This window comes from Garra rufa, chromosome 12 (genome assembly GCF_049309525.1).
Source record: "Garra rufa chromosome 12, GarRuf1.0, whole genome shotgun sequence".
NCBI classification, from domain to species: Eukaryota; Metazoa; Chordata; class Actinopteri; order Cypriniformes; family Cyprinidae; genus Garra; species Garra rufa.
Window position 1 is genome coordinate 25,903,251 of NC_133372.1, and position 22,834 is coordinate 25,926,084.

At 35.6% G+C, this 22,834-nt stretch overlaps 1 protein-coding gene across 4 annotated transcripts in view; it reads left to right on the forward strand.

Annotated features, from left to right (window-relative positions):
- The first annotated feature begins 19,765 nt into the window (after nucleotides 1-19,765).
- dlg1a (discs large MAGUK scaffold protein 1a) overlaps nucleotides 19,766-22,834 on the forward strand; it is an 81,749-nt gene continuing 78,680 nt past the window's right edge. Inside the window, exon 1 of one of the 4 annotated variants that reach the window (XM_073851352.1) lies at nucleotides 19,766-20,910. In XM_073851352.1, the coding sequence (XP_073707453.1) occupies nucleotides 20,695-20,910 (216 nt within the window). In that variant the 5' untranslated portion in view covers nucleotides 19,766-20,694. The remainder of the gene's footprint in view (nucleotides 20,911-22,834) is intronic. The other 3 variants (XM_073851353.1, XM_073851358.1, XM_073851354.1) reach the window with 3 other exon arrangements.

The window sequence follows — 22,834 nt, forward strand, 5'->3', positions numbered from 1 at the left end:
AATTCTTGAAGCTGCATTTACTTGATCAAAATACAGAAAAAAATGTAATATTGTGAAATATTAATAAAGTTTAAAATAATGGTGTTCTATATTAATATATTGTATACTATAAAATATATTGTATTCCTATGATGCAAGGCTGAATTTATGCTGCTTAATATTTTTTTTCAGGGTTCTTTAATAAAAGGTTAAAAAGAACAGCGTTTATTCAAAATAATAATATTTTCTAACAATAGTCTTTGCTATCACTTTTTATTAATGTAACACATCCTTGGTGAATAAAAGTATTCATTTCTTTAAAAAAAAAGAAACTTTTAGATGGTAAAAGTCACAGGTTCCAACAAAATATTAAGCAGCACATTGATAATAAATCAACATATTAGAATGATTTCTGAATGATCATGTGACACTGATGGCTGTGGTAATAATGCTGAAAATCTAGCTTTGCCTCACAGGAATAAATTACATTTTAAAATATATTCACACAGAAACAGTTATTTTAAATTGAAATAATATTTCACAATATTACATTTTTTTCTGTATTTTTGGTCAAATAAATGCAGCCTTGATGAGCATAAGAAACGTCTTTAAAACCCATTAAAAATGTAGATTTTTATTATTATTTTATTTTATTTTTTCCCTAAAAAAATCTTTGAAATGTCTTGTTTTGTGTTTAACAGAAGAGACAGAACTCAGACAGAATTTTAATTTGTAGGTTAAATATCCCTTAAATGCATTGTTTTAGCAAATTTTAGTTTAATCTGACTTTATTCTGTTTATTCTGTTCTGCGACCAGCACCAACTATTCAATAAAAATCCTGTTTTGCTTAAAAACAAACAAAAAAGTCACATTACCAAAGTAAAATGTATTGTGAACACCAGTTAATACTGACTTGAATATTTGCTGTCAAGTTTAAGATTTACTGTACTTTTTAATTCCTTAAATTTCTTTAGTTTCTTGTTTTTAGATTTGTACAAATAAGAGGGATCATACAAAATGCATATTATTGTTTAGTTAGTACTGACCTGAATAAGATATTTCACATAAAGATGTTTACATATAGTCCACAAGAGAAAATAATAGTTGAATTTATAAAAAAAATTACCCCTTTCAAAAGTTTACATACACTTGATTCTCAATACTTTGTTGTTTTTTTGTTAGTGATTAGTTGTTTATGAGTCCCTTGTTTGTCCTTAACAGTTAAACTGCCTGCTGTTCTTCAGAAAAATCCTTCAGGTCCCACAAATTCTTTTGTTTTCCAGCATTTTTGTGTATTTGAACCTTTTCCTGTATTTGTATGATTTTGAGATCCATCTTTTCACACTGAGGACAACTGAGGGACTCATATGCAACTATTACAGAAGGTTCAAACACTCACTGATGCTCCAAAAAGAAAAAAAAAAACATGCATTAAGAGCGATGTGAAAGTACATTTTAACTGATTTTAAAAGCCATTAACAATTTTGACATCTTCGGGGCAAATACAGATACAAGTGTAATCCGTTTTGGTAACACTTTACAATAAGGTTCATTACTTAACATGAACTAAGATTGAACAATACTTCTACATAGTGGTGCAACGGATCACAAAGCTCACGGTTCGGATCACATCACGGATTTTGAGTCACGGATCGGATCATTTTTCGGATCAGCAAAAAACAAACAAAACAAAAAAAAAGTTTGTTTTTTAATCATTTCTGAATGCTTTAAGTACTTCTAATCCATAGCAAAAACTACTAGCTGAACTAATAAAGTCAGTAACAAAACAAGAACAGTTACACAAATGACAAGTGTAGATGAATACAACAAAGTTACTAATAAAATCAATAACACTAGTATTCAGGTGCAGAAATGTAATAATTAATTGTAAAATAACTAGTGCTTCTCACTGCAGGTATTTATAGGATGCTGTCTCTTTAAGGCCTAATGCACGTTTCTAATACTGGCACGCATCTTTCTCAGCTGTTTCAGTTCACTGAAGACATAAACGACTGTGTTTACCAGAATACAAAAAGGGGTATTTAAAAATAACTTTGTATGTATGTTAAGAGAAGTTTTGAAGAGGAATCAATCTGTGAATCACGCAGTCTAAATCGCGCGTCTCTCTCTGTCTCTCTCTCTCTCTCGCTCTCTCTCTCTCTGTCCGCGACGCGTGCTCGCTTGTGTGCGGCAGCGGTAAAAAACAACAACAACAAACATACATAAAAAACAACGCGCGTCTTCTCTTTTTCTGCAGCGGTTTAAACAGTTTGAATGGCTAAATTGGCAAGACAAAACACGTGCAAATTATAAACTTTTACTCTATGATGGTTAAACTTAACAGTTAATCCGCGAACCACATGCGTACTGAACCGTGGAGTCCGGTCCGTACGGATCACGGATCACCTACGATCCGTTGCACCCCTACTTCTACAGCATTCATTAATCTTACTTAATGTTAATTTAACATTAGTTAATCCACTGTGAACAAACAATGAACAACTATATTTTTATTAGCTAACATTAGCAAGGATTGATAAGTAGTCTAATAAATGTATTGCTCATTGTTCGTTCATGTTAACTCATGTTAACAAATGACACCTTATTGTAAAGTGTTACCTCAGTTTTGTAACTGAACACAGTTTCAGTTTTACATCAGTGTGAAATGTTTGTTGCCAGGGTAACCCTTGTATGGTATTTATAAAGTAATTACGTTATCTGTTTGTTGGTGGCGCTCTTGTAAAAGGTAATGCTTTCCAATAAACTGGGATTGTGCCAGTTTCTGGGTCAAGGAGGATTAAATAATTCATACTTAATTTGTCTGACTTGTTGCACAGCTACTCTAACAAACCATGTTTATCAGTAGGTCAAAGAATTTGCTGTCTTTAGGGTGAAGCCTTGTCAGTGCAAAAATAATGTAATGTTTAAAAGATATGGTGAGAGGATGTTCAGGTTAGGTTTTAAATCTTTGTTTTTCTTATAGAAGCTGTTGAATAAACTGTCAGTTTTTTTGTAGAAAGCTTTCTTCTGTGTATATGTGTTTGTTGTATTCTCAAGAAGTGATGTGTGACTCTTGGCTTTCTCTGTTGACGCATTCGGAGAGTTGTTTCTTGTTCACTGAACAGAATGTCAGACCGCCTTTTTAAAGTGGGCATTTGGTGTTTATAAGGTTTGTGGCAACAACAATTTTCTGGGGGAGGTTGTGAAACAGGACGATGCATCGTCCTTATATTAACAGGCATGCAGACTTTTTTCACAAAGAGATGGTGCAGGCCTGTTTATACCTCAGCTACTTTATTTAATATTGAAGTTGTCATATTGAAATGTTTCTAAAATATGACATTTTCAGAACATTTAGCTGAAACAGAACTAAATGAAGTGTTTTAATACACATTTGGCTGCCTTGGATTAGCCTTTCCACGACTTTACACATGAACAAATAAATCTTTAAATTTTCTTCTGGAAGTCATGTGAGGTCCTGAATCAAATCATGTTCAAAGGAGTAGTTTTATTTACTCACCCCTTTGTCATCCAAGATGATAATGTCTTTCTTTCTTCAGTCGATAAAAAATTCTGTTTCTTGAGGAAAACATTTTAGCAATTATCTCCATATAGTGGATTTAAATGGTGCCCCCAAATTTTGGACTTCCAAGATGCAAATTATATTTAGCTTTAAAGGCCTCTAAACGATTCCAGCCAAGGAATTAGAGTATTATCTAGCAAAACAATCAGTCATTTTCGAAAGAAATTGACAATTTATATACTTTTTAACCTCAAACGCTCGTCTTGTCTATGTCTGAACTGGGTTTTCTGGTTCATGACAGTTAGGTTATGTCAAAAAACTCCCATCTCATTTTCCCCTCCAATTTTAAAATTGTCCTACATTGCTGCAGAAGTGTTTACAAAGTGAACATGCAAAGATCAAATGCCCTTTGCAAAAAAAAAAAAAAAAGAAAAAAAAAAAAGAGAGTAAAACAGCAATATAGGATGATTTTGAATTTAAAGAAGAGAACAACATAGTTGTTTTTCGAACCCTTACACCTAACTGTATTGAGCCGGATTACACACTACGAATTAGAGACGAGACAAGTTGAGCATTTAAAGTTAAAAAGTATATAAATTGTTCATTTGTTTTGAAAATGACCGATCGTTTCTCTAGATAAGACCCTTCTTCCGCGGCTGATATCGTTTAGAGCCCTTGAAGCTGGATTTAAACTGCATTTTGGAAGTTCAAACTTTTGGGCACCATAGAAGTCCACTATATGGAGAGAAATCCTGAAATGTTTTCCTCAAGAAACATAATTTCTTTACGACTGAAGAAAGAAAGACATTAACATCTTGGATGACAAAGCGGTAAGTAAATGATCTTTTACATTTTTATTTTTTTTTTGTATTTAGAAGCATTAGAATGTGTCTTATTACCTTTACCATCTTTTTAGAAGGTTTTTGTAGTAAAAAATTTTTCAGTTGTTTTCACTTTTGAGGTCCATTTCTGTATTATTTAAATAACTGTTAAAGTACCATTCAAATGTTTGAGCTTTGGTAAGATTTGAAGAAGTCTTATGCTTACCAAGACTACATTTACTTAATCAAAAATACAGTAAAACACTGATTTTGTCAAATATTGTTCCTAATTTAAATGACTAATGTTTAAATGACTAAATATTATCAAAATTAAAAAAAGAGTGTACTGCTTAATATTTTCATAGAAACTATCATATACGCAGCATTCTTTGAATAGGAAGTTCAAAAGAACTGCATTTAGTTAAAATATATATTTTTCATTACAGTGTAGAAGACTTTACTTACCACTTTTAAACAATTTAATGTGTCCTTGCTGCATAAAAGTACTGATATTAAAAGTATTAAAAAAAAATCATATCAACGCCAATCTTTTGAATGGTGTACATATATTGTGTGTGTGAAATCCAAAACCAGTCTTAACTAGCATGGGTATATTTGTAGCAATAGCCAGAAATATATTGTATGGGTCAAAATTATTTATTTTTAATGCCAAAAATCATTAGGATATTAGGTAAAGGTTATGTTCCATGAAGATATTTAGTAAATTCCCTAGCATAAATATATCAAAACTTAATTTTTGATTAGTAATATGCATTGCTAAGAACTTCATTTGGACAACTTTAAAGACAATTTCCTCAGTATTTTAATTTTTGTGCACCCTCAGATACAAATAGTTGTATCCTGGCCATATTGTGCTATTCTAACATACCTTACATGAATGAAAAGCTTATTTATTCAGAATTTAGATTATGTATAAATCTCCGTTTCAAAAAATTGACCCTTATGACTGGTTTTGTGGTCCAGGGTCACATAAATAATAATGTGTATATAATATATTAGAAGGCTTTTCTGTATACATCTATGTAATCAGTGTTGTTGTTCTGGCCAGCTGTCTCCATTTAATATATAAGGATGTAAACAACTTGAAAAACTTCAAAATAGAAGCTTTTTTCAGGAGTTATCTGGACTTGTAGGCCCCACTGTATGTTATTTAGGCAATAAACCAATGTATTTTCTGAAATAGAACTAGTAAATGAGGCAATTGCTGTTTTTTTTATTTATTTATTTAATTTAGTTTTTAAAATATTAGGTCACCCAAAAAGGAATTTTCTTTTTCAATTCGCTGACCTTGTTGTATGGCAAAGGCTGCGTGAAGATTTATAAAACATTTCTCCTTTTGTGTTCCATTGAAAAGGTAATACAGGCATAGGGTTTTTTGGCAAGACATAAGGTTAAGTTTTTATTTTTGGGTGACCTAATCTTTTTATATTCTGTGGTCCTGAGATTTTCCGTCTTTGTATTGTGTTCATGTCTTTAGTGCGTGTCATCAGCAGTGGAGAGTAATGCAGTAATGTGGCTGGAGCTGCAGGGCAGTAAGTGCATTAGTTTTGTCCAGCCATATAAAGTAATAGGAGCTGGAGATGGAGGCGTCTCTGGTTCACTCTGCCTTGAATTCAAATAAGGTGCTTTTCTGACTCAGGTACAATCAGTAATTTGTTTTACCCCGTAGCCTCTGTGGGGACAAGTGGATCTGTGGTGGGGCACTAAGTGTACCGTGAGCGTGAAGACTTCAAATCCCATGTGTTACCAAATAAAGTGATGCATAACAACTGTTGACAAGGAGACCAAATGGCTGCACGGCTGCCAATAAGCTCAGACTCCACTTGATTTTCCTTGAGAGTTGTCAGGTTTTTCTTACTTCTTTCGCCAAGGTTTACTTAATGTGTAATATTAGTTGCTGAAAACTGAATATGCATCATTGATGTTGAAGTGAGGCAGGTTTTGTGTTAATTTTGTTATGTGATATCATAGACATGAGGATTTCAGAGAAAGTTGGTTTTTAGACTAAAGATTATTATATAGAGATTTTATTTTAGTGACTCACTTAAAGGTTGTATCAGCGATTTCTAGCCTGAAACATAAAGTGTCAAATTCAGCTGACCTTTCATCACGATCCGCTCGCTGCCTGCCCCATAAATTGTCTGTGAAAAAACCGCGTCTCTCTGGTCAGCCTAGGGTCCGAGATATGCCAAAAAAACAATCGGCACTACCAACCTTTCCACACATAAACAAACAGTGTTCCAACCAATCAGCGTCAGGGGTTTGGTGTTGTGGACTTTCGCTCCACCTCCCTCACATCCCTGCACCAGTAGGAAAGTCCACAACACCAAACCCCTGACGCTGATTGGTTGGAACACTGTTTGTTTATCTGTGGAAAGGTTGGTAGCGCCGATTGTTTTTTTGGCAAATCTCGGACCCTAGGCTGACCAGAGAGACGCGTTTTTTCACAGACAATTTATGGGGCAGGCAGCGAGCGGATCGTGAAGAAAGGTCAGCTGAAATTGACACTTTATGTTTTAGGCTAGAAATCGCTGATACAACCTTTAAAAGGGTTCTTTGTTGCAATTGCCCAATTTACCCAAGTTCACCAAAAAATGAAAATTGTGTCAGCATTTACTTGCCCTCACATTGATCCAAACTTGTATGACATTATTTCTTTTGTTGAACATAAAATATATTTTTAGAAATGTTTTGGTGTTTTTAATCATGAATTCTTGCTCAATTAAAATAGTTTTTAGTATTTTTTTTTCTCCATATGTTGGTCCCATATTAATGGTATCCAAAACTGTTTGGTTACCAACATTCTTCAAAATATTCTGTTTTCTGTAGCTTTTTAAAAAAGAGAGAAAGGGTGAGTAAATGATGACACAACTTTCATTTTTGGGTGATCCTTTTAAAGGATTAGTTCACTTCCAGAATAAAAATGTCCTGTTTTTTCAGTCGAAAGGAAATTAAGGTTTTTGAGGAAAACATTGCAGGATTTTTATCCATATAGCTAGTGGACTTTAATGGGGATCAGCAGGTTGAAGGTCCAAATTGCAGTTTTAATGCAGCTTCAAAGGGCTCAGCCAAGGAATAAGGGTCTTATCTAGCAAAACGATCAGTCATTCAAAAAAATAAAAAAGATCTACTTTTTAACCACAAATGTTCATCGTCCCCTAGCTCTAGCTGTGTGTCACATGCGGTTAGTTCTTCGTCTGTGTATTTCGGTTTAAAAAGGTAGGGTAGGGTGAAAAACTCCTTCTCATTTTCTCCTCCATCTTCAAAATTGTCCTACATCGTTGTTTTACATTTTTTGTAAAGGGCGTTTGACTTTCTTTGCATGTTCGCTTTGTAAACACTAGGTCGGTACTTCCGCCTACGCCATGCTTGACCTTTCCAACATGACTACATATTACGTGAGGTCGAGCTAGAGCAAGGTGAGAATTTGTGGTTAAAAAGTATGTAAATTTGTGTTTTTTTTTTTTTTTTTTTAAATGACCGATTGTTTCGCTAGACAAGACCCTTTTTCCTCAGCTGGGATCGTGTAGAGCCCTTTGAAGCTGCATTGAAACTGCATTCACCCCGTTGATTCTCCACTATATAGAGAAAATCCTGGAATAATTTCCTCAAAAACCTAATTTCTTTTCAACTGAAGACAGAAAGACATGAACATCTTGGATGACATGGGGCTGAGTAAATTATCAGGAAATTTTTCTTCTGGAAGTGAGCTAATCCTTTAACACAAAGATTGTGTTAGAATTAACATCCCCACATTTATCGCAGATCGTTTTTTAATGCATAAATTATGTGTCACTTTTTGTTTACTGTTGCAGAAATGGCTGAAGTGTCTGACTAAACCGATTAGGCCATGTCATTGTAGTTTTAGCAGAGATTGGGCGTTTTGCCTCGGAGTTGAAGGAGGTGACCTCATAGAAGCTGCAGTGAATATTTGGAGCATTTACAGTAACTGTCATTACTCAAATGTGCGCTCCCTTGCCGATGTTGCCAGATCCTCAGTGGATATTTTGGGCCTGAAGAGCCGATCTGGTGGACCAGTATACAGTTGAGGTCAAAAGTTTACATACCCTTTCAGAATCTGCAAAATGTTAATTATTTTACCAAAATAAGAGAGATCATACAAAATGCATATTATTTAGTTGGTACTGACCTGAATATATTGGAGAGTATATATAAATAAGATAGTTCACATAAAAGATGTTTACATATAGTCCACAAGAGAAAATAATAGTTGAATTTATAAAAATGACCCCATTCAAAAGTTTACATACAGTTGATTCCTAATACTGTGTTGTTTCCTGAATGATCCACAGTTGTGTTTTTTTTTGTTTAGAGATAGTTGTTCATAAGTCCCTTGTTTGTCCTGAACAGTTGAACTGTCCACTGTTCTTCACTGATGCTTTAAAAGGAAAAAACATGCATTAAGAGCCAGAGGGTGAAAACTTTTGAAAAGAAAGGAGATGTGTGCATTTTTCTTATTTTGCCTAAATGTCATATTTTTTTTTTATTTAGTACTGCCCTTCAGAGGCTACAGAAGATACTTTCATGTTTCCCAGAAGACAAAATAAGTTCAATTTAATTTACCCTGATCCTCAAATTCAAAAAGTGATTGGCTAGTGATTGGCACGAAGTGTGGCCCAGTGAGCAAAGATGGAACATAAAGTTTGCATAATCCTGGAAGGTCCTGTTTCAGCAACCTGGAATGAATGGAAATACCAACAGATAGCTTTCTCAAGGTGTTATACAACTCCTTGTGTGTAAAATTTGATGAAATTCGGCTACCTGAATAATGACATAACACCCACTTATGCCAGTCTGCCTCTGATGCTTTTGGTGTTCCAGCCACGTTGCTGTCTCAGCTTTGTACCGCGTTGCGTTCCAGTCATCGGTCTGCTCTGAACCACGTTCTCCCTGCCTGTCTAAAAGCCTCCGTTAGTCTAGCTGAGAGCAAAGAGGAGGAAACACAGGGGAGGAGGGGGAAAGAGACAGCTTTACTGAAAAATGAGCTGTGTCATTCTTGGGGAATCTAACGGACCACAGTTTAGAGTCCCGTAGCATCAGCCGTCCCCTTACGGCCGGCATGCAGGTCCACGTGTTCACCCGTGAAGCTGTCTGGCGGGCTCTCTAGCCCCCTTTACATCACGATCCTATCCTGCGTGCACTGCATCATGGGATCACCTTGACGCAGCTTCTGGGGGTGGGTGGGGAGTTCGGATCAGAGCTGAGGACTTCTTTGCTTTATCCAGCGGTTTTCAAAACCCCTGGATGCCACGCTGTGCCAGCTTTCACCTCAGGACTCGTAAGTGACATGCTGGCCTCTATTTGGTACGCCAAGAAGATGGGACGACGTCTGATCAGAAGCATTAGGAGGACCAAAAGATTGCAGCTGCAGTTGCTGGTGGGTAATAGTTATTATTATATATATGAAACGGGGTTGCAGAATCGTGCCCGCGGAACGTGTTTGCTCCAGACAGAATGACTTTGAGCTGTGCATGTAAATCACAGAGCGGACAAGAGGAGGAAAATATTGCCTCTGCAGTAACATAAGTTTTTATTTTTAAATGCAGAGCTGCACAGACTTGGTTTTATATAGTTTTGCTTTTGGTAGGAACAGCATTTGTTTTGCGTTTTTATTCTGGACTGGCAGTTTTCACAAAGTACTAGCATTTGTCTTGTTTTTTGTTAAAGTTTTTGTTTAGTTTTTTGGTTTGAAGAGTTGTTAAGGGAACAGGGTGATTGGAAAACATGAGATGGGAGGACAATACCAGTCAAAAGTCTCTTCTGCTCACCAAGCCTGCATTTATTTAATCCAAAGTACAGCAGAAACAGTCAATTTTTGAAATATTTTTACTATTTAAAATAACTGTTTTCTATTTGAATATATTTTAAAATGTAATTTATTCCTTTGATTTTAAAGTTGAATTTTTAGCATCATTACTCCAGTCTCATGATCCTTCAGAAATAGTTCTAATATTCTGATTTGCTGTTAAAAACATGTATTATTATTATTATTATTATTATTATTATTATTATTATTATTATAATAAGTTTTTTAGGTTTATTTGATAAATAGAAAGTTCAGAAGAACAGCATTTATCGGAAATAGAAATCTTTTGTAACATTATAAATGTCTTTATCATGACTTTTGATCAATTTTAAGCATCCTTGATTTCTATAATTTCTTTCCCAAAAAATAAAATAAATTATACTCCAAGCTTTGATAATAATAACAATAATAATAAATGTTTCTTGAACAGCAAACTCAGCATATTAGAATGACTTCTGAAGGAACATAAAGACTGGAGAAATGATGCTGAAAATTTAGCTTTGATCACAGGAAAAAATTACATTTTAAAATTTTTGATAAAATAAATGCAGGCTTTGTGAGCAGAAGAGAATGTTTTTCTTTAAAACTTTTGACTGCTATTGTATATTTCAATGCTTTTGAATATTCTTGTAAGCAAAAGTGTTAAGTTCATCAGCAAAATTGTATTTTTGGTCTTCCCAAAAAATTGCGTACATTTGCAAAACATTGTGTTCTCTGGCAAAACTATTGCAGATAAAAATTTCTGCTATTATCACTTTTTTTTAACCCTGTAAAGGGACAGTTTACCCAAAATTATGTCATAATTTACAGTTATGCTGTTTTAACCCAATTTTTTTTTCTTTTTCAATTAGATGCAAAACGTTATGTTAGTCTCCAAAAAAAAAAAATCAACAAAAAAATTAACCTTAAGTAGTTCATACTTCCACATCAGTCTGTTCCTGAACATAAATCTGTTGTATTCCTTCAGAAAACTTATGAACCATATTTATTACACTTTTGTTTTGCTATTGTGTGTGTTTTTATTTTATTTTATTTGTGACCACAAAACCAGTCATAAGGGTCAATTTTTTTTTAAATTGAAATGCTTAATCTGAAAGCTGAATAAATAAGCTTTGTTAGTATAGGACAATATTTGGCTGAGATACAAATCTTTAAAAATCTGGAATCAGGAGGTGCAAAAAAAACAAACAAACAAAAAAACACCTTTAAAGTTGTCCTAATTAACTTCTTAGCAATGCACATTACTAATCAAAAATGAAGTTTTTATATATTTAAGGTGGGAAATTTACAAAATATCTTCATGGAACATGATTTTTACTTAATATCCTAATGATTTTTGGCATAAAAGTAAATACATTTTCATTTTCACCCATACAATGTATTTTGGCTATTGCTACAAATATACCTATTTTATTTAATTTTATTTATTTATTTGTATTTTTTATATTTTTTTTACTGGAGGTTGGCATTATTTTTAAGGGAGAAAGAATAAAGAAAGAAAATAATATGGGTTGAGTAAATGAGAGCATTTTATGGGTAAATTATTCAGTTAAACAACTGTTGGAGTACATTGTTAGAAGTCACTGAAAAATGTTTCATAAGCTAATCATACTATCAAATTCCTTCCAAAACTGATTTTAAGAAAGTATACAAAATATATGAGTATACAAAATATTGGTAACACTTTAAAAAAAGGTTCATTATTAACTTATTAGTTAACATTAACCAAGAATGAATAATACTTTTACAGCATTTTTTTTAATCTCAGTTAAAGGGAATGTTCAAAAATGAAAATTCTGATATTAATTACTCGCCCTCATGTTGTTCCAAACTGGTAAGTATTTTGTCTTCAGAACACAAATTAGAATATTTTTTTGATAAAGTCCGAGGGCTCTCTGACCCTCCATAGACAGAACAGCGCTAAAAATGGAGCTAGGGTGATGCGGAAGAGAAAAATTATTGAATAAAGTTATTTTAGTTTTTTTGCGCAACAAAAATTCTCGTAGCTTTATAAAATAACGGTTGAACCACTGATATGGACTATTTTGTCGATGTTCTTGGTACCTTTCTGGGCCTTGAACATGGAAGGACCCTTGCTGTCTATGGAGGTCTTGGATTTCATCAAAAATATATTAATTTGTTTTCCGAAGATGAACAAAGGTCTTAAACAAAGATTAATATACAGTGTAATAAATGTACTGTGTTGTTCATTCATGTTAGTTAATAGATTAACTAATAATGTTAAGAAATTACACCTTATTGTAAAGCGTTACCAAAATATTTGTCATATATTACACAAGTTTATACAGGAAGCAGTGTGAATGGATAAACAACTAAAGCTCATTCCGTGCTCCCCCCCCCCCCACCCCCCGTAAATCCTCATGTGTCTATCTAATCATTAGATATGCTGCATTTTAAAACTCTCTCAATGGTTCTTCATTTTTATACCTTTTATGTAAATGTGTCTCTGTAAGCACGAAAGGAAAATTTACTGCTAAGATGATAATGGAACAATCATGCGGTGTCTGCCGACAGAAGATATGCACGTTCGCATGTAGAGTAGCGCCACATGCCATTTTTATTGTCACCCCAAGTGCTCGACACTCCATCTCTGAAATAACTGCTCATCTCTTTGCGTGTTTACTGCCGAAATTCATTTGGCCTTGAGACGGAAAGCCTGAAGAAGAGGCAGGGGACGCTCCGAAGGCTTTTGTCCTTGTATTGTGCTATCGATTGATTGCCCATAATGCTGGTGGTTGGGGAAAAGAAGAGGGAACGGCTCAGAGACCGTGAGGTGGTAAACAAAAGAGACAGTTGCGTATTAGAAAAGAGAGCCCCCTTTAAAATAAGTCAAAACGTGTCTGTTTGCGAGAGTGTATAATAGTCTGTTTTGTGACAAAACTTGAGACGTATTTCCACATGTATATGTAATGCCTAAAGACTTAGTCTTTTTTTCACGTTAAACTGTTTTAGCACTGGATTGAATCTTTGTCCTGAAGCAAAACTGCTTTAGGCTTTATTGCAGTGCTGATGAAGCACTCTAGAGTGGCAAAACATATTTTAAAGAAAAGACAAGCTCTTCGTCACATTGATAGACACGGGATTGATATTGCACTTCTGTGACTGCCAGAGCAGAACGTCAATGTTCCAACACAACATGTTCAGTTCAGCCTATGACATGTAAGAGAGAGGCGTGATCATTTAATTACTGTACAGCTCATATATTTCCCTACAGAGCAAAAGACTACAAGGCAAGCAGTAATGTGCTTTCTGTAGACTGTATAATGCCACATTAGAATATAGCATAGGAAAAAAGGCATAAACATTAGTGTGTCAGATTGTCAGCCGCTATTTTGTTGTCACTGTTTGCTTCTTTTGGTCATGTGTAATTGAGATTATTGTTATTAATAATGGTGAAATATAGGTGCTGCTTATCTGTGCCAGAATCACTGCAATATTGGAGCATTCTGGGATGTTGCCAGTTACTAAGATGCTCGTAGTTGCTATGTTACTTGAAGGCTCAAGATATTTTGGTCCCCAGATTAGATGAGTAAATGTAATTGTCCACCTACTGAAAGTAATTCAACTGCTTAGATATTAATGAATAAACTGTAATATTAATTTGTTCCTATTATCAAACAATTATGCTGTAGCAAGCACCATTAATTTAAAACATTTTATATGACACTGGTGAGGCAATGGGGTACAACATTGGGGAGACCACAAGTGAAAAAGCTTCTGTTTTGCATTTTTTAAACCCAAAGTTTAGTCAGAGTTTTTCTTGTCAGCATAACAAATGCAGTGAAAAGCTGAAATTAAAAATGTTGGTGAATATCAGTTTTGATATTCTTATGCTTTAATGACAGCAGCATTTAGACTCAAAGAAAGTAAAACATGATGATCATGTCCTTTTTGTTGTACATTTTTTTTTGTTAAATGTTTCAAAAAAATCGAAAGGTCTTATTTATTTCCAGGTTTAAAATTACATTTTGACTTCCAGATTTTTGTCATTTTTTTGGACCTTACTGTATTTTATTTACAACTGCATTAAATTAAATTAAGTTAAATTAAAGTTCGATAAAGTTATCGAAGTGGGAGAGAGAGGGGGAGCGGGATTGGGAATGGTCCTCGAGCTGGGATTCGAACTCGGGACACCCGATAATAATTTTTAATTGAAAAATTAAATTGTGTATTAATTAGTGGTGGGCCGTTATCGGCGTTAACGTGCTGCGTTAACGCGAAACTCTTATCATGCGATAAAAAAAATATCGCCGTTAATCTATTCTCATATTTGGGTTGGGAGCTGGGTCTAAACTACGCAAGCTATGATGACTTTCACCTTGATAGTTTAACGCTAATGTATACCGAATATGGTCACGCGTTTAAGTCTCCTCCACCAAAACACAGACGGGATCGCGTCGTCCTCCATTCATGAAAACCGAATCTACTATAGCGCGAAATGCCACGTAAATTCGTCGTTTTTTGGATTCATAAATCTAATGTTGGTCAGTCACTTAATTCAAATCGCGATATGGACTAGTGTATGTGAAAACTGAAATGCAAAAAGACCGTTTTAATATGAATCTGAAATGTTCCGTTTGCCTAGCTGTATGTATGCATGGCGGAGACGAGCTTTTACTACACTCATACTGAAACACACGTGACGCTCCCGGTAATTTTTGGCTTTTTTTTAATCTCACATGAACAGATAAACTTAATCTCCCAAATTGCTGTGAGTGTCACTTTTAACGTTTCATTTGAGAAAACTAGCATCATATCATACTGTATGACACAGAAACGTCACGGCAACCTGTCAAAATAAAAGTACGGTATAACATGTAATGGGCTGGGTAGGTGTTGACGTTAAAAAAAAAACACAATCTAATAGGTAGAAAAAATAATTTCATTGTTAGTTAGTTAGTAAACACAAGTACATCTAATTGAACATAATTTATTTTCATCAACAAATGATCATAGAACAGCTTATTGAGCTTTATGTTCCATTCTCAAAGACTTACTTTTAGTCATTATTTGGGTAGCACACATATTCTGAATGCCTTCAGCAGAATTCAAATTAGCCATTTTAATCTAGATTAATCTAGATTAATTCCAAGATTTAATCTAGATTAATCTAGATTAAAAAAATTAATCTATGCCCACCCCTAGTATTAATGCATTTAAAAAAAAAAAAGAAAAAAAATTAAAATGCATTTTAAATCAATTTGTATCCCTTTCTAATTAAATTAAATTAAACTAAATGACAGGAATCGAAGTGGGAGAGAGAGAGAGGGGAGCGGGATTGGGAACAGTCTTCGCGCTTGTATTCGAACTCGGGACACCTGTTGCGCAGCTGTGTTGTATGATCAAATTTAGGATAAAAAATGTAATTATTAAAAATTTTAATTGAATAATTAAATTCTGTAATAAATGCATTAAAAAGAATAAATTAAAATGCATTTTAAATCAATTCGTATCCTTTTTATTGTAAATTAAATTAAATTAAATTAAATGGAGATGAGGGTGGGGGCGTGGGGTGGGATTGGGAATGATCCTCGAGCTGGGATTCGAAATGTAAAATAATAAATTTAATTATTAATTTTTAATTGACTAATTACATTTTTTACTTACAAAATTAAAATGCATTTTAAATTAATTTGTATCCCTTTTATTGTAAATAAATTAAAATATAAGTACATAAATTATAAAAATCTTTGTTAAAGCTCTGTAATTTTGACAATACTGTGGTTTGGTACATAAATATACTGCCCTTCCAAAGGCAAAGTGCAGTAACTACGCGAACACTGAAACTGAGAAAAATGCCTTTAAAGTTTTTACAACAGCTAGTCAAACATGTTGACACTCTTGTTTCTCTGAAACGGGACAAAACGGAACCAGGAGACTTTGCCACAAGACAAAACAGTTGTTACAAAGTCCATTTTAAGCCTTAACTCAATTTTGACCAAATGTGTAGTTACTGCGCTTTGCCTTTGAAGGGCAGTATAGTTATATAATGAATCTAATGTTAAATATATTGGAAAGAATTCATTTTCACTGCTTCTGTTTTTTATGGTTTAATGCTCTTGGTTGCCAATAATTAGTCCCACAAAATTACGGTTATGAGAAACCATGTTTATGTAAGGAATAATTGACGACAGGCCATTCAATTATTAAATAATATTGCACACCTCGAGTATGCATTATTTTAACACACAATGTTGTATTTCTATACATTGTTCAGAGCAGCACTGACAGCATGTTTTTGTGTAGATGTGAGTCCGGACTGTGTGTGTGTGCCTTTGTATGGGAGAGATAGCGATAGATGTGCACTCTGTACATAATAAAATGTAATTTTGTGGCAGAAACATGGATATAATTTGTTATTTTTATCTAGTTGTTTCCGAAATTTAATTGCATGGTCAGTGTCATTGTGGGTTTTGGTTATTTTGCTGTTGTAGCCTGCAAGGACCTTTTGAAATAACTGAAACCATTTGGCGAAATGATATGGATATGTAATGCAGTCAAGACTGGACTGGAACTACTTTAACCATGCATTTCACTAGAACATCTGTCAGCCAATCAGATTCAAGCATTTAACAGCCCCATAGTATAATTACTGTATTTAATTGGTTTTAATGTATTCTTGGTTGTTGTTGTTGTTGTTGAGAATGGGAGCGTGTCCATGTTGGAATTGACGTCAACAACAAGGAAGCGTTTTTCCTTTCTTTAAATATTGATAAGCTTATCCATTTTGGAATCCCTTAATAGCGATGTACTTGTGTAGCTATGTATTACATGGTTAGCTGCATTTTATTATTATTTCAATTCAGCATTGTTTTTTTTCCCTCACTCCTTTGAGATCTGCATGTCTAGAGTGATCAGGGTTACAATAAAGTTTGGATAAAGTTTTAAACTTAACTATTGTGCAATTGCCAAGTTTAGTTGGTGATTTTGGACATTTACTTGGATCAGAGAATATCACATAAAGCTCAATGTCTTGTTGAGTCATTTAACACAGTGTTTAAACAGTAGAGTCTTGAGCTCCAGTGACGTTGGGGGTCTGGATTTTGGAGGTGTCCGTTAAGTCGGTAAGCCATGGTGAGGAGTCCACAGCGACACTCATGAAAAATAAATGCACAGTGTTTTTATTTAATTGCTGATGAATTATTGATACACTTCAACATTTAGAAGGTCACATTTAAATGAGAATACTGGAAAGCATGTCCTGGGACATTGTCTCAAGGCAGTGATCTGCTCTAATGTGATATGACGTTGGGTTGCATGGACTTTCAAATAGAGCTGTAAAAATATATAAATATATAATATAATAAATATTATATAAAAATTAAATCAGAATTGCAGAAATTAGTACACCCTTGATTTAATTTAGCAAATGTATAATATTCTAGTACTTAGTATGTCCTCTAGATCTTGGCGTACAAGTTTGTGACAAATTGTCACATGTCCACTGAATGTTTTTTTTTTACGTCGGAAAAATGCATATCATTGTCATGTTGAAAAAATGCCCAACAACTCAGGGAAGGAGGAGAGGGTCATCTTCTGTTTCAAGTTTTTGTATTACATCACACAGTGGTGTGTGTATTTATTAAAGTGTTGATAAAGCACAACTCCCTCACACCTTCAGCACTCATACATCCCTGTATAAGAGCTTTACTACAACTGAACATCACTGGGAGCCAGGCACTTCTCACTGTACTCCTCCTCTAGCAACACCATAACATTTTGGATGCTTTTGGATCCGAAATGATTGACTTGGTCTCTTGAGACCAGAGTATGGATTCCCAGAAGTCTACATTTCATATTAAATCCACGTCACATTCAGCAGCGGCAGCTCTTAAAGTAATAGCAGCCAAATAAGCTATTAACTCAGCTGCTGTGATATCTGAAAAAAAGAGGAAATCAATAGCTTTTGTAGCTTTAAGAATTCCTTTATATTTAATTTAGTATTTATTGTTTGATAACTTATTCAATTTTTGTGTATTTCCTACTTGCCGGTGCAGGTTCCTGGCCTGTGTCCGTTCTTGAACCGTTTTGTCCATATCCACTGCAGAAAAAGTCATTCCAGGCCGAATCTGATTTCTCTTTTACATTTACTGCCCAATATGCACATAAAAACGTCAGTATATTATCATAAACACAGCCGTTTTTGTCGAAAAGTGAAAGTAAACAGATGAGATAGAAAACAGTATTTTTAGATCTGTGTGTGTTCGGTGTTAAAGAGACCGCAGCCTAATAAACGTGCTGCCTGTCATTAATGTTAACCCAAGAACAAAAAAAGCATTCACTGATCTTGACTAAATATCCTTTGTAGCTTTAATGAGGATTAATCTATATTTAATTTATGAAAAGAAAACTATGCAGTTTTTTTAAACTTTTGATTTAAATTTCTGTACCTGTAATTTCTTTAGTTGTATTTATTTATGAGCTATTGCTCATTTATTTGCTTGTTTATATTTTTTTTACTGACTGTTTACTTGTCTTTAACAATTTAATGTTTGAAATTTATATTAGTCTAGTTGTTTTTGCTCTGGTATTTTTTGTTAAAACCATAGAAAAAAGTTATTTTTAAGTGTTCTGTAGGCTGCTGATTTTTGCTCATGTTATTCAGCTGCAACAGAAAGGTTTGTAAAAATACAGAATAAAAATGTTTAACCTAATTTTTATTGACTGTGTTATTAGAATCGAAACTGGGGATCTGGGAATCGGAATCAATAAAATCTCAGTCATAAAATCTTCAGTCATAAAAAATCATAAAAATCTACATTAATTTAAAGATTGAATGTGAAATTATTGCAATTTAAAAGTATATTTAAAAAAATGTGTGATTTATCACTATTAATTTAAGAAAAATGTCTGATTAATTATTTATCGATTGACAGCACTAATATTTACTAAGTGTTTAAGAAGAAAATGTCCTGTAATTTTCTGAAAAGCAATAACAGTTTTTTAAAGCAGCATTAGTGTCATTATTTCCCTTAACCACAAATGGACGTCATGGTTTTGTTTGTTTGTTTGTTTGTTTTCTTTCCTCTCAGTGCTAATTTGAAAATTGCCAGTATCACTGAAGACGGTTGCCAGTATCTCCGATCAGATGCTGTGCGGTAATAGGCCCATTGCATGTGGCTCTTTAATTTCTATTAAAGCCCTGTGAATATAAGCTATTTAGGTGGAGGAGAAGGCAGGGCTCAGGCTCTGTGGGGTTGCTTGCTTTATTTGATGTGGAAGCTGTTGCCATGGTTTTGGTCCTGGGGGAATAGAGGCACAAGCTGTGACAATGTCTGTTACCTCATTTGACACCTGTGGCACACCTTGGATAGTTTTCACCGGCACAGAGCCACCGTCAATAGATTTGACTGCGGAGCGCTGCCGCGGTGGAGATCCGCAGGAATTCTAGTCTTATTAACAAAGACGAGGTTATTTTTGCAATCGCTTTTCTCTTTTCTTTTTTTTCTGCCTGTGAAGGCACAGCCTTTTGTCTCCCCCTCACTGAATCATATGTGTGTGGAAAGAGACTGCAGCGTGTGAAAGCCGATCTGTGTCAGAAGGAGCATCCAGACAGCATGGAATCGTCATCTTCTTCTGAACGCGTAGTGCACGCACGCTTCCTGGATTTACCTTTACCTCTGGATCTCGCTGGATCTGTGCCTCTCTCTCCCGTTCGGAGCCGTGAGTATGTTTGCTAGCACAAAGTTTGATAATCATTAGGTAATCGTATCTTTTCCGACAATGAAGCTTTTAGCCTAAAGTGCAAGGAGGAGGGAAAAATCAATAGCGTTGCTGAAATAGTTTTCGTGGCTCGGCTGGCTCTAATGATCAGCCGGAAAACTGGAGTCCTCCGAGTGTGGCCATGCCTAAGAAGAAAAGGACTACAACAACACCAATCGTTTCTTTTTCATCAGGGCACCGCCGTGAATGCCAGCATCTATATTTAATGCGCAGTGGATGGCTTGCTTTTGCTTTTAAGAAAGTGATGTGATTGATACCTGCTCGTGGACGATCTTGTAGCCCCAGTCCATTTAGATTAAGAATCCCTGGAGAACTGTGGGCTTTCGACTGCAACACTTGCCAGTTAATTGAACCCATTTCCTGCTTCTTCAGGCTCTTAGGTTCTCCCCCATGCACAGAGAGCTCCCCGGTCCTTCATTGATCCTCTCTCAGGTCTCAGCTCGTCTGGAGCTGGAGTCACGGCCCAGAGTAGCGTGCACCGCTTGTGGGAAGCTCGATCACCTCCTCCCTTCTTTGCTGCCCACTCCACCTTCCAGCATGAGCCTGCTGCACACTTGATCTCCCAGCTGGTGAGGACAGGAAGGTTGCGAGTTGGCCGACGAATGGATTTTGAGCTGTCAGCTCCGACTTTGCGCTTACATTATTCCTCCGTCGGCTCCGTGAGAGGATGCTGTAACCTTATCCAGGTGCACCCTCCCTCTTCTGCCACGCTTCCACTTTCCGAACTGCCTCGGCGCTTGACAGCTGTTGCGGCTCTGTCCTGGCCCCAAGGGCTGTGATGAACTACATCTTCGGGAATAACACGCTGTACCCGCGAGGCGGTCGGGCCAACACCGCATCCGGACATGCCGCCCCAGGGTCCAAGCAGAGGCAATGGGCCAAGCGGAGCTCCAGTGAAGAACTGCCTTCGTCTTCCTCTCGCTGGCAGCAGCTGCTGGCCTTCTTCACGCGACGCGGTGCCTTCAGCGACTGCATCACGGCAGGAGCAAGCCAGGTAACTCTTGCCACAGCACACCTGCTGCATGGGATGCACATGTACTTGAGCCAAGTGTGGGGAAACCTCACTGTAAACTAGTTGAACTCTCAAAAATGCATGTTTTAGCCATTTAGGGTTTAGTTTTGTTTGATTGTTTGATTCCTGACTGGAGTGTCAGAAATCGAAGTCTTTCAGCACCTCCTAATCCTTGCAGAATTAAATGTGCCATTTATTTGCTTAGTTTGTCCTTTCGCTGTTTGTGACGCATCAACTGTGCATCTATCAATGCGTCTCAACCATTATTTAACATACGACTAGCATTTATTTGCTTAGTTTGTCCTTTCGTGTTTACATTGGTAATAACTTTATTAACATTGTTAGAAGCAGAAAAATGGCTCAGCCATTTAACTGGATACTCACTTTGCTTGTAAGAAAGTGCAGCTAAAAAGCTACTTATGTGTTCAGTGGATTATATTTGCTTCTTGTGATGGAATCGACAGAGCTATTCAGTGAAGGCCCATTTAATTGAGAGTCACAAAACATAATCATACTGGACAGTTGAAGTATCTGCTTCCCATAGGTAGAGGAAAGCACTCTGTTGGTGAATGATAGTCCTCTTGAATTTAATCATATGAAGCGGTTAAGTCAAAGCGCTTCTGCATCTTCTTTTGGCCAGAAGTGACCTGAGGGAGCAGACCAAAAAAAGCAGCCCATCAGGCAGGCTGGTTCTGATCCCAAGGACAAACGGTTTCTCATTGTGTCATGGCGGGTCATGCCCTGGAATGAAAGCATGACAAATAGAAGCTGCAACAAAGGGCTTTACAGTCAGTCCTTTGATTCGTGCCATTGACTCTCTAACCACACTGTGATAACTTCATCTCTTTTTCATGAATGTTTTCAAAAGGCCAAACCAGCAATTCTTGCCAAGCTTACTTACATAGCACAGTTTGTTCTTTTATTGGGGGATAGTGGAAATATTGGGAACGCTTGAAACTTTGAGCTCACGGTTTGGGATTTTATGTGTTGGGTAACAGTTAGAAGCCATCCATGAACAGTACGCAGTAATTCTGTGTAGTTTTAGTTGGGTCATCTAATGACAATCAAATATTATTTCAATAAGTGCATTCAATTCTTGCCATACAGAGTCTGGTACACTGCAAAGATATGAATATAAGTGATATAAGAGCAAAGCAATATATGCATAGATAAGACTATGGGTTTATGATGCAACCCAATGCAACTCACTAGAGCATTGCCGAGTTGGACAGCCATTATAAACGCTAAAAGCTTTTTAGGAATGTGCTATTGCAGCTTTCCAAACTGTTTTCTTTCTAAATTCTTCTATAGTTCTTCAGTGGTCATTTTGAGTAATGGTCATGTTTGTTACAGTGAATGACTTTCAAACTTCAAAAAGGATGCAAAACTCTGCTCTATTCCAACTTCCAAATCTACTAGAGCCATATGATAGGATTCTCTAATAGACAGACCAAAATTAAAGTGATTTATTGATTGATAATCTTCCCCTCCATTGAGCTCTTAACTGCTGTGACCAGATCATTGAATCAGTGAGTCAGAATTAGTGCGTGAGTCATGTTGACCAATTTTATGATAATATTAGGATGCTTTTCTTTCATTGACTGCCCCATTCCCCATTCACTTTCATTGACTTATATCTTACTTACAGTGGCCACGATATTGTTCAAAAATCCACAATTTGTGTTCCACAGATGAAACAGTCTCATAGATTTCATCCATCTGATATTCTCTGTGCTATTAGCATAAAGTATTACATTTGTATTTGATTCACCTTGCATTGTATTGCAGATGGACACGTTGAACATCCTAAATTATGTTGTGTCTGTCTAGAAGCCTAGACGTATTAATCCACCTTGGTGTAAAAAAAAATGTAACTCGCTATTTGCATGATATATGGCGTCTTCAG